This window comes from Vulpes lagopus, chromosome 5 (genome assembly GCF_018345385.1).
Source record: "Vulpes lagopus strain Blue_001 chromosome 5, ASM1834538v1, whole genome shotgun sequence".
Lineage (NCBI taxonomy): Eukaryota > Metazoa > Chordata > Mammalia > Carnivora > Canidae > Vulpes > Vulpes lagopus.
This window is the reverse complement of record NC_054828.1, coordinates 85,370,917-85,383,020: the sequence shown is the minus strand read 5'-3', so window position 1 is coordinate 85,383,020 and position 12,104 is coordinate 85,370,917. Positions and strand designations below refer to the sequence as shown.

At 44.0% G+C, this 12,104-nt stretch overlaps 2 protein-coding genes across 3 annotated transcripts in view; one reads left to right on the top strand and one right to left on the bottom strand.

Moving 5' to 3' along the window:
* LOC121490679 (meiosis 1 associated protein) overlaps positions 1-12,045 on the top strand; it is a 72,664-nt gene extending 60,619 nt beyond the window's left edge. The window contains exons 7-10 of one of the 2 annotated variants that reach the window (XM_041754569.1): positions 8,509-8,715; positions 9,826-9,966; positions 10,496-10,507; positions 10,967-12,045. In XM_041754569.1, the coding sequence (XP_041610503.1) occupies positions 8,509-8,715; positions 9,826-9,966; positions 10,496-10,507; positions 10,967-11,143 (537 nt within the window). In that variant the 3' untranslated portion in view covers positions 11,144-12,045. The remainder of the gene's footprint in view (positions 1-8,508; positions 8,716-9,825; positions 9,967-10,495; positions 10,508-10,966) is intronic. The other variant, XM_041754568.1, reaches the window with a different exon arrangement.
* On the bottom strand, positions 1,106-1,774 carry LOC121490683 (S-phase kinase-associated protein 1-like). The gene has a single exon (XM_041754575.1). The coding sequence runs from the start codon at positions 1,705-1,707 to the stop codon at positions 1,222-1,224; it is 486 nt and encodes a 161-aa protein (XP_041610509.1). The 5' UTR covers positions 1,708-1,774; the 3' UTR covers positions 1,106-1,221.
* Positions 12,046-12,104: the final 59 nt, after the last annotated feature.

Sequence of the window (12,104 nt, the reverse complement as noted above, 5' to 3'; positions counted from 1 at the left end):
TTTATGATAGTCACAGAGAGAGAGAGAGATAGAGGCAGAGACACAGGCAGAGGGAGAAGCAGGCTCCATGCACCAGGAGCCCGACGTGGGATTCGATCCCGAGTCTCCAGGATCGCGCCCTGGGCCAAAGGCAGGCGCCAAACCGCTGCACCACCCAGGGATCCCCGACAAGCCCAATTCTAATCATTCTGTCCCAAGTCTGTTAAAATACTCTGCTTCTAAAAGCTTTTTCCTTGGGTGTTTTTGCCTCCTGCTCTATGCAGCCCCAGTATTTGGTAAATGTACTAGTGAAAAATTGGTTTGAGCACCCACCCCACCCCTGCTTGGTCTCCACCAAAAGATCTGCTGGTTTCTTAGTTCCCTTGCAAGTGCTTCAGCATTGTGAAAATCCTAGATTCTCACCTCTGACCAGCTCTCCCTCCAACTCAGAATAAACATGTGCCCTCAGGGTAAAAGCAGTTGCAGTAATTTCCCCATCTGCCTTGATTCTCCCCTCTCCAGAAACTTAGCTACCACTCATTTTCATGAGTGAGCACCTCCTCACTGCCTTCAGACAAATGATTTCTGTGTAGTCCAGCTTTTCTAGTTGTTCTAGGCAGGAGAACAAGACTGCCTCTGGCCATTCCATCCCAGAAGGAGATGTTTATTGAATGTTCACTCATCCCTCACTTCACATGTCTTATTCAGCTAGACAGCCTGTATTACACTTTCTGGTTTACTCTTAGCCAGTTGGCTGGCTCTACCAAATTCTCATATTTAGGTTCCTGGGTTTCCTTATAACTATAAGCACAGCTCAGTTCATTCAATGCTGTCTCTTCCTCTGCCTCTTCTTTTAGAGTAGTTTTTTTTTTTTTCAACTTGTTTTATTTACAATGACAACTTTTAAAAGATCATTAAACTAAAGTTAACCAGACAGTAAACTAGGCAGAAATCACTTTCCAAAGAGAGGGAAAGCCCAAAATGCCACCTTCTACAGAGAACCCACAGTTCAGTTTATTGAGAGCAAAGAAAAAAGAAACTTTGATCATACTAGAAGAAACTCAGCCATAACTTTGGAATCTGTACTCAAACTACACATGCAAGGAATACAATATTCTACTAAAACAACTGATTTGCTGCTGCATTTGTCTACTCTTTGTCTAATATTAACAATTATAAACAGAGCAGTGCAACTAGTATTTGGAACAATCCTTACAGTGTCACAGTGTCAGGCATAACATCTCACTTCTCTTCACACCACTGGTTCTCTTTGCAAACCTCAGCTTCCTCTTCTTCAGTAAAGTCATTTTTGATATTGAAGGTCTTATGGATCTCCTCAGGAGTTTTTCCCTTGATCATATTGGCAACAGTCTTGCATGTAACATCAAGCAAACCTTTGATGTCTAAGTAGTTCACAGCCAAAATAAGTTCAAAAAGTGTTCCTTGGTCAACTTTCAGGAATTCTTGGTCCCAAACAGGGATATCATCTGTACACTTTTCTTTGTTCTCATCATCCTCAGGAGGGGCATCATCCTTACGGTGGGTGCACCACTGAATGACCTTTCTTAATATTGCTGCATTAACACTTGGCAGAGGAACCGGGTCATCATCTTCATAATCCATTCCCAAATCTTCCAACATGGTTTTGATAGTCACAGACTGTTTGGCAATTTCAACATCAACTTCAAATATCTCTCCATCAGAACTCTGCAACTTAATTGAAGGCATGGTTCTCACTCTCAAGCAGACTGCGGGCAGGAGGCTGACAAGAGCAGAGCAGCCTCGCCGACCAGAAGAGAAAGGTGGAGAACAAGGCCACTACCTAGAGTAATTCTTTTGAACAAAGTCCATACTGCCATAAATAAATTCTAGTCATTAGTGACAGGCCACCAGGTCTCATCAACTATAAATATTGTGTAACTTTTCTAATTACACTCCATGCACACTCTAAACTTTAGTCAACTGCAACCTTAAGTATTATTCCATCCCCCAATTTTCTTTTTTTTTCATCCCCCAATTTTCTTAAGAATTGACTCACCATCCTCCTCATAGATTATTTTGTTCCATTTGAGTATTTTATTTCTTTTTCCTCAGAAGAATATCACTTCATCAGATAAGCAAGGTTCTTCATAAACCCATTCCCCAGCCCTTCCTGAAAGATATGTGCCATCCATTCATTCCCATAAATTTCACTCTTAGATCAATTCAGACCACAAGAGAGCAATATGTCTGTATTTTCTGGAACTTTTATAGATCTATCTCTAAGAATTATAAATTATTTTTAATTTCACAAAATTTAATAAACATCTAATAATTATTCAATATACTTTACCTTAAAAATTAAGACTTCATGGTGCCTATTGTGTACAGAAGCAGTTCTAAACACTTCACAAATATTAATTTATATAATGTCCATAACTATCCTTTGAGGTAGGACTCACTGTAGCTATTTTACAAATGAAGATATTGAGACCCAGAGAGGTTAAGTAGTTTTCCAAGATCACATAGCTAGTAAATGGTAGAGCCAGGTTGGAATCCAGAAAAGCTAACTCCAAGACCCAAACTCTTAACTACTCTATAGCCATATGAAATTTATTATCATATTGATTGAAGGAGTCCTCTGAAATACATTCACTACTCAATAAGGATCCATAAGATAGTTTCTCAAACACTTTTATCAGGAAAAGTGTGCTAGGCTCCCTCCTAGCAAAAGTGGGTGGTTTGCATTTCTCTGAGCTTACCTAATCTTGGCTCTGCTATTGCCCTACCCTTATTTTTCCTTTACCCAATCCCTTGGGTATTTTATCTTTTTTGTATTGTTGCATTTTTCTAAACTGGCACACTGCTTTGTGGAATGTGGTAGGGAATAAATATATTTATAAATAAATAAAATTATTTTTCTAAGTATTTATGAATCTATCCATCACCAGGAAAACATAATTTCAATTACCAAATCCTACTGTGTAGTCCCAGTTATGTAGCTAATGACTCACTTTCCACATCCTCATTTCTCTTACAAAGTCATGTCTGTATGAACTAGAAAAAGAAATGGGAATACCACCTAGGTCTTTCAATTTCCTACTTAAAATGTCAGAGTCTCTGGAGATGCATTCCAGAGCTTTACAGGCCATGTCTGCCCTAATTGGCCACAGAGTGACAGAATTCAAGCCAAAATATGTCCAGCAGGAGTCTAACTACACAGGCAATGATCTGGTTGGGCTGGAAATGGGTGGAGAAATGGAAAGTCCTTGGTTACATTAGGCGAAGAGTCAAGAACAAGAATCCAAGCTGAGAGTGGGGTGATAGCAGGTCAGGAGCCATTAAAAAAAAAATCAGAATGAAGTTAGAATGTTGAGCCTGCAAGGGAAACAGACAGATGCTGGAACAGACAGCAGGCCTAGCATGGGATCAGTGGGCTTCTTGGGACCCAGCTTTGTCTGTTTCTCTTGCTTAATCCTTTACCATGCCCCTTCCATCCTTTACTCCAGCCACATTAATAAATTGCTAAATGTCCCCCAAATATGCCAAACTGTTCCACACCTCCATATTTTTTTTTCATGCTGCTCCCTTCCTTTTGCCTCTATCTACCTAACAAATATCTACCCATTTTTTCCAGATTATGCTTAAATACCTTTACTAGGAAGCTATTCTGTTCCTGCCCCCACGACAGCCTGCTCCCACTCATCTTTTTTGCCCCTTACCCACCCATGTATCTGATTCTCACATCTATCTTTACTTTCACAGCAGTGATTAAGGGTATTGAAGCTGTACCTTACCATTCTAATGTGAGAAATGTCATATTATTTTTTTTTCTAACTCAAATTCAGAAAATAGTAATCCCCAGGAACTAGGATGTTGACACACCTAGTATCTTTATGAGTGCCTCTCCCTGGCTCACACCCAGAATCCTAGGGCCCTAATAATCCAGAAAATGTGGGAAATGGCCCTCTGGTCTTCAGTATACCTCCAGTACAATGTTGAATAGAAGTGGAAAGAGCAGACATCTTTGTCTTGTTCCTGACCTCAGGGGCAAAGCTCCAGTGTCTTATCACTACTTATGGAGCCTTTGTGAGGTTAAGTTCCACTCTGTTTCTAATTTGTTCATGGAAGGGTTTTGGATTTTATCAGATGCTTTTTCTGTATCCATTGAGATGATTATGTACTTTTTATCCTTTATTCTAGAAACAGGTGTATTACATTGGATTACTAAACCAACCTTGCATTCCTGGGATAAATCCCACGTGGTTGTGATATGTACAATTGGTCCTTGAACAATGTAGGGTGTTAGGGGTACCAACTTCCCATTGCAATAAAAAATCCACATATGACTTTTGACTTCCCGAAAACTTTAATTGCTGAATTTGGTCCTAGGACATCATATTGATGACAGACCAAAGAAGTACTGGTTTGGTGAGATTCAAGCTTTTACCTGCTATAATAAATTCCCATCTGCCCTTCTGGCAAAGCCTACACTAGTGCCATTAAACTTGTCCTTTCTAATTCTGTCTCTGCATTAGCTATATCCTTTTCCTTTCCTTTGCTACCTGTAAAGGATCCCTTTGGCTGCAACTAAGAGAAAACAAATCCAATTCTAACTTGAGTAATTAAAAGTTATTTTTCTGGGAATCCCTGGGTGGCTCAGCGGTTTAGCCCCTGCCTTCAGCCCAGGGCATGATCCTGGAGCCACAGGATCGAGTCCCACATCGGGTTCCCTGCATGGAGCCTGCTTCTTCTGCCTGTGTCTCTGCTTCTCTCTCTCTCTCTCTCTCTCTCTCTCTCTCTCTCTCTCTGTCTCTCATGAATAAATAAATAACATCTTTTTTTTTAAAAAGTTTATTTTTCTGATATAACAAGACGTGTGGGGACAGGGACACCTAGGTGACTCAGTGGTTGAGTCTGCCTTCGGCTCAGGGTATGATCCTGGGGTAACGGGATTTAGTCCCACATCGGGCTCCCTGCATGGAGCCTGCTTCTCCCTCTGCCTGTGTCTCTGCCTCTCTCTCTCTCTCTCTCTCTCATGAATAAATAAAATCTTTTTTTTAAAAAAGAGTATGGGGACAGACAATTCTGAGACTGATACAGTTCATCAGTGATACCATCAAAGACCCTGGATTTTTGCATTTTTCTACTGCAGCATCCATGGCAATGGGCTTCATCCTTATGCCTGTTCCTCATGTGGCTATTGTGCCTTAAGACTAAGTCTTGTCCTAGGGAGAAAAGAGTAAAGAGACAAAAAGCCTGCCAGCATATTACAAAACTTTTCCAGAAGTCTCATACAGCAACTTCTACTTATGTCTCATTATTTAAATCTAGGTCACGTGTCACCCTAGACCAATCACTGAAAGACTGAAAATGTGTAGAGAGAAGGGAAAAGGGAGAGGGGTAAGAGAGTTGTGGGCAGTCACCCAATAGCAGTTACCACACCTACTTTCACAGCCTTAGAAATTAGAAGTTAGGGCAGAGATGAGGGAAAATGAGTTTGGAGTATGACATGCCCTTCAGCTCTTGCCCCTGTCCGTATCTGTTCTAAACAGAATGAGTCCCCACCTCCTAAAATCTAAGCTCCCTAGCACCTTTATGGCAAACACAACAAACACACACATTTTCACCTGCTTTCTAATAAATTCAGCATTTAACTCATTCTCCTTTCTTTAGAATTAGCAAAGGGGCACCTGGCTGGCTCAGTCAGTAAAGCATGTGACTCTTGATCTCAGGGTTGTGAGTTTAAGCCCCATGGTAGATGTAGAGATTATATAAAAATTATATATAAATTATTTTTAAAATTCTTTTAAAAATAGAATTAGCAAAAGTATTATATTTTGTCATCTGCCATCATTAAGCATTGTTCAATTTTAGGACCACAATAGCTTCTGGGACATCCCTGTCTTTTCTCAGCCTTGCATACCTGCCCTGGCAGTTAACCATTTCCATCACATATACAACTGCCTATACCTACAAGTCAACCCATGACCTGGGTAATATGTTCAAGCTTGGGTCCTGGACGTCAGGTCTCTAGTGCCATTAACCACTGTCTAGGAAGAGGTTAGAATTTCAGAGTCCAAAATAAGGGCCCTAAAGGTCAACTTCCCTATCTCTCGCTTTTCCCAAATGCTCCTGGGAATTACAGATAAATTAATATCTTTATCAAACTCTAATAAGTGCATTTGCCTGTCTTCCTTCCAGAGCCTTCTGCTAACCTCTCTGTAAATCAGCCCAGCGTTCTAAAGCATTATGTAAAATCCTCTCAACTCCATCTCTTGTCAGTCCTCTGATAGTCCACACATCAGGAGTTACTTTTGAGGGGCCTCATTCAATCCTGCATACTATTTCTCTAATAGAATCTTAGCTATTGGCTCAAAATCTAGAGGCTCAAATTCTAGGGATCATAATTTTTCTTTGTGCAACATTCAGAGTTTCTTAGTAGCCCCACAGTGTAGCAATCATAAACTTATTCCATAACACTGAGGTGTAAGAAATATGTTGCTTTAAAAAAAAAGTCTAAGAAATATCCATTGCCATAGTTTTAACCCTCCAGTGACTTGCCACAGTGGCAAGATATTCTTTTCCCTGTGGAGTTGTAGAAGGGTAACCAACCACCCCCATTTGCCCAGGATTGGAGGGGTAGGACTTTCAGTGCTAAAAATGGGCAAACCAGAACAGTTGGTCATCCTAAATATTGAACTGACATTAATTTACATACATTCCCTTTACTATATTATAAGCTCTCAAAGGGCAAGGAACATGTCTAATGAATTTCTATATTCTCATGCCTAGTGCTTGGGACATAACAGGCACTCAGAACATTCTTAATAAACTAATTTGTAAACAATACATAAACTAGCATAAAAAATAGAAGAGAAAATGATTGTAGTAATCCAAGCCTGATCCACATCAGAAGTTAGTTAAGCCAGTTGAAATGGAATGCCTTACCACTGGCTCCTTATCCTTCCAGTGAACATCCCTTCCAGGCTTAAAGAGGCTATGTCTTCAGAGGAGGGGCACCCACACACAAACACACAACATGATTTCTACATCATCTGTTTACAATTTAATGGATTTGAGAAGGGTCAGGTAGACTTTCCATCGCATTTTGGACCTGTTTTTCAAGAAGACAGCACATGACTAGATATAAGCAAAAATGTTAAAAAAGCAGAAACTTCAGAAGGTACCTACCAGGTGCTATCCAGCCAACCAGACCTCCTCAGAGGTCTGTGCTGCACAAAATGATGACACTGCTTGTAAGTGTCAGCACTTCCACACCACCTCCAGCCTAGCACATTCCCCCTGGGGTATTACAGCAAGGTTTTGTGTGCTTCACCATGTCACTTTCCACTTGTCTTCCACAAGACACTGATATTCCTCTATCCCCTAAGATCTTTTTTTCCCCTGTTTGCCTTTCCTCTCATTATTTATTACAAGTTTCCATATAAGTAAGAAGTGGGTAGAGCTAGTGTGCTTTCTTTCATCTTCTGTAGCGGGGAGGCTGTTATATTTGTGCCAGGTGTTAAGTGATGATCACCTCCAGCAAGAGGGCACAATTACAGATCTTTGTAACAGTTCTGACTCTGTACTTCTTGGAGTTTTATGCTTTTCCTTGAAAAACCACCACAGCAAATTGCCTTATTCCTATGCCTGATTTAGAAGGCACACCTATGAAATCTGCTGATAGGTCTGCAGTATATCTTCTCCTTACCCATGGCACAATGCAGAGTCACCCCTCTGTTCTGAGGTAGCTTTCATTCAGAGTCACTACCCCCAGAATCCCGTGACCAGCTGAGTTGATCTCAAGGGCTCTGTTTCCAATGCACCTCCATATACCTAAGATTTTTTTTCTCCCTGTTATCCCCTCCTCCCCTCGCTTGGCAGGTGACATTAACCACCTTCTTAAACCCTTTCTGGGTATTCCAGGGATATTCTCTAACCAGTCCAGTTGTGCAACACAGTCAGATTTCTTCACTCTCAAAATAAGACCTGAATTTTCACAACACAAGTCTCTGTTTCAAAACTCTGTTTTTAAGAATTATAATTCATGGGACACCTGGGTGGCTCAGCGGTTTAGCGCCTGCCTTTGGGCGTGATCCTGGAATCCCAGGATCGAGTTGCATATCGGGCAGGTTCCCTGCATAGAGTCTCCTTCTCCCTTTGCCTGTGTCTGTCTCTGTCCCTCTCATGAATAAATAAATAAGATCTTTAAAAAAAAAAGAACTATAATTCATAAAATTCTACATTTACCACCAAGTAATATGTTAGCCATCTCTGGGATGAACACCTACTTCAGGTTAAAGGGCATCTCATAACCTGTCTCTGCGTTGTTAATTCTTTTGTGTACAATTCCAACTTGGGAGGAAGGGCAGTACTCTGGGGCACTAGCAACTCAGGCAGGAAGTCCCTCTCTCTCAGGCCAGAGTGAAATGGTATGGGCCTTCCTGATACTCTTGGAGAAACTTGGGGAAGCTTTGATGGGGGTCGATCTTGAAAACATGCCAAAGACTGAAGGTGAACCACCATTTATATATGTCCTTGTTTCAGAAAAGAGAGTGGCTGCTATTGGCCAAAGGGGAGCCCCTGAGTGGAGGACATAGCCAGAGAGAGCCTACCAGCACCTTCTATGTGATTGTGCCATCGCGCTCACCCACCCTACTGGTGAAGGCAGTGGCCACACGGGAACTGCTACTGCCGAGCCCTTTCCCCCCGCTGCCCGAGGACCCACCGGATGACAGCCTTAAGATTGTGGAGGCAAGTGGAGCTCAGATCATATGGGACAGATAGAGGGAGAGAAGACTTGGGAGTTGGACAAAGAGCTGAGGAAGAGGAACAGCAAGTCTGTGGAGGAGAGGACTGGAGAGCAGAAATGGTCGTGCCAAGAAGGTGGTAGAGAGTAATGTGATGTGTGTGTGACAGTGTGTAGTGTGTTTCCACGAGTCTTTCTCTGCATTGTGTGTGTGCAGATGTGTGTACTTGTTTGTGTGCATCTTTTTTTTTTTTTTTTTTAAGAATAGTTAGCTAGTGTCGGTGCCCAGGAAGGGAAGGGCTTCCAAATGACACTCCCAGGCAACAGCGGAACTGTGCTGCCCGGCCAATCCCCCACCTCCACCCCCACCCGGGTCCTCCCCACCCCACTCCCCTTCATCCTCCTCTCTTCCTCTGATCTGAATTCTGAGTTTCCTCTGCCAGCCTTCCCAGGCTGAGGGCAGGAGGAGGGACTCTGGGCAGGGAGAACTGGAACCACATCACTGCTGGGTTACGTGCAGAGAGGACAGAGCCTAGGATTGTGTTCTTGCCTTGGTGGCTGCTGGCATACAAAAAGAGGTGGGCACGAGTGGCCATGGCTCGCTCAGCGTCTCACTTCAGGGCCAGGGGTTCCTGGCACAGGATGTTGTGGCCGGAAAACCTGACTGCTCAGGAATGCTGTGCTTGTGTCCTCCGGCTATGCTCACCTCACAAGCCAGGCAGGGAACTCAGTGTACTTGAGGCAGACTGTGAGCACCCCCAGGCCTCAGACACCCCCTCCCTCACAGTTGTGCACACTGGATCTCTTGTAACCTCACGGCACTCCAGCCCCTCTCAGAATCCCATGACACACTTCTCTGGTCCAGATTATTCCTCTTCCTTAACCACTCCGGATTGTACCTACTTGCTGCACTCTGGGCTGGAACTGTATATCCTCACAAACACTCAGACCTGGGGTCCAGGACACCCAAGAGGACCCACAACTATTTCAGTTTTCAGTGAAGTGCTGGGTCTTCACACCTGCTCCAGCCTCGCACACCTCAACATCTCTGCCTGATATCTTGTGTTCTGTGACCTCAAGTTCCCTGGGTAAGGCTCCTCTTCTCTCTTCCTCAGAGCATGCTGGACAGCCTGGAGCTAGAGCCCACCTACAACCCCTTGCAAGCTCGGAGCCACCTGTACTCACACCTGAGCAGCACCTTTACCAAGCCTCAGGGCCGGCTCCACCCAAACTGGGAGAGCCAGGCCCTGAGAAAGGTACAGCTCCCTCCCTTCTCCCCTTCCTCCCCATTACACACAGAATCCAGGAGAGGGCCCTGCTCCCAGGCCCCCAACTCTCCCCTCCCCCACCCCCTCCCCCCACCAAGGACCAGGGGAGTAGCCCTCCTCCCTGGAACCATCCCCCACGATTCCCCCACCCCACCCCCACCCCTGGGGGGAAACGAAGCCAACAGGGGAAGAAGAAAAAGAACAGCCATTTGCCCTAGACAAAGCAAATTACAACCCCTGCCAGGTAGGGAAGCTTTTCTGCCTGGGCAGTGGACATTTACATATGGTAATGTTTAGGTATCTTAACTGTAGCACTCATGATAACTCATTAGTCATTTAACAGACCACTGTCCCTCCCACTAAGCAAACTGATAGCACGAAGACCACAGCTTCTGTTCAAAGAAAAGGCTAAATGGAAGGTAGAAAAAGAAATGTCCAAAAGGAAGGCAATTAGCATTTACTGAACACCAGCCATTTGCCAGGTTTTGTGACAATTGCTTTCATTGAATCTTTACAGCATCCCTTCAAGGTAAGTGTTACACTTATTGTATAGATGAGGAAAAGGTGGCTGAACAAGGCTAGTCAACTGGAGTCAGGGCTTTAGCAACAAGGGTTAAAGAGAGAAAAGGAATTGAGAGTGGAGTTATTTTTATGAAATTCATATTCTATAGGATTTTCCTTTGTCATTAATCTTTTCCTAATTTCTCAGTAACAGAGCCTCTAGAAACTCCTGCTTTGCCTTAGCTGCAGTTACCTTTCCAAACTAATAGTCAACCTAGAGATGGGAGCGGAGCCTAGCATAAGTTAGCTGGTAAGCAAGCTGACACTCAGCCAGGAGAGTCCAGGAAATCCACTGCCCTGGGCCTTGAGGCTGTCACTCAATGGATGGGACATGTGAAGGAGTTAGGCCAGGAGGCCCACAGGGAACAGGACAGGAGACCAGGAACTGTGTCTGAGCTTCAGAGAAGTCTGCTCACTTTCTCTGCAGGCCGGGCAGTTGCAGACAAGCCGAGTTCGAGTCACAGTAGCCCCCTTGCCTATGATCCCAACTCCCAGCAGAGCCCCCAAGATGCCAGCAGCCAGCAAGCCTTCCTCAGAAGCCTTCTTCTGGCCTTCCAAGGAGGGAGTGGCAGAAGAGAAGGAGGAGTACCTCTCCGGGCTCTAGGTCCCCAGCACCAGAGCCCAGCTGCCCTGCTCAACCATATCCATACTAAGGCTCACACAACGAATAGCTTTTTGTGGTCAGACTGGCCTTCTGTCCACTTGAGCCTCTGTGACCTCCAGGTGACTGGGAAACAGAGCCTTCCCCTCTTGTCTTCTGTGCTGCTACTGCCCCACTGCTCAGGCCTGGAAGAGACACACCTGAACTTTTTCCTTTTCCAGGCAGGAGCTCATTTTCATTTTCTTTTGGATCATTTGATAGCACTAACACAGATGAAGATTAAATACCCAGTTAAGTCTCTACCATTGTTAGGAGCATTCCTAACCCCAAATTTCTCCTTGTAGTTCCCTGTAAGCAGGTAGATGAGGTTAGGTCACCTTGGGGAAACCAGACCTCAGGAGACAAGGACCAGATTTTCAGAGCTCATGAAAAATAAGTATGACCAAAATCTAAGCCTCCAAAGCCTGTGCTCCTCCCAGTATACCCACCACATGGCAGTTCCCTTCAACCCTCAAACAGAAAAGTGGTTGATGCTTAGTACCTACAGGTAAAGTGTGTGTGTGCTGGGGCAAGTGGTGTCATACAGCTGAGAAAAAGACCTATTGCCTTCCTGTTCCCCTCTGTCCATGCCTGTCCACCTTTCTGTTGGCCTTCTCCATCCATGGAATAACTACCACGTATAAAATGCTTAATCTTGTGCTTCAGACTGCATTAAGTACTTGAGAAACTTAACTCCTTTCATACAAATAGCCCTGTGAAGTAGAGTCTGTTGTTGGGTTTTTGCTATTTTACAGAGGGGCACCGAGGGCAAATGAGAGTTGCAGATGTTTTAGAGCTCGCCCAGCATCACAGAGACAGGCTCAAGCCCAAGTGGGCCTGACTGGACCACCGAGGCTCTCAACAATCACACTGCTCAGCTCACCTCCCTGAGACTCCTTCCTCTTTATGTGGCCCCCAGTACATT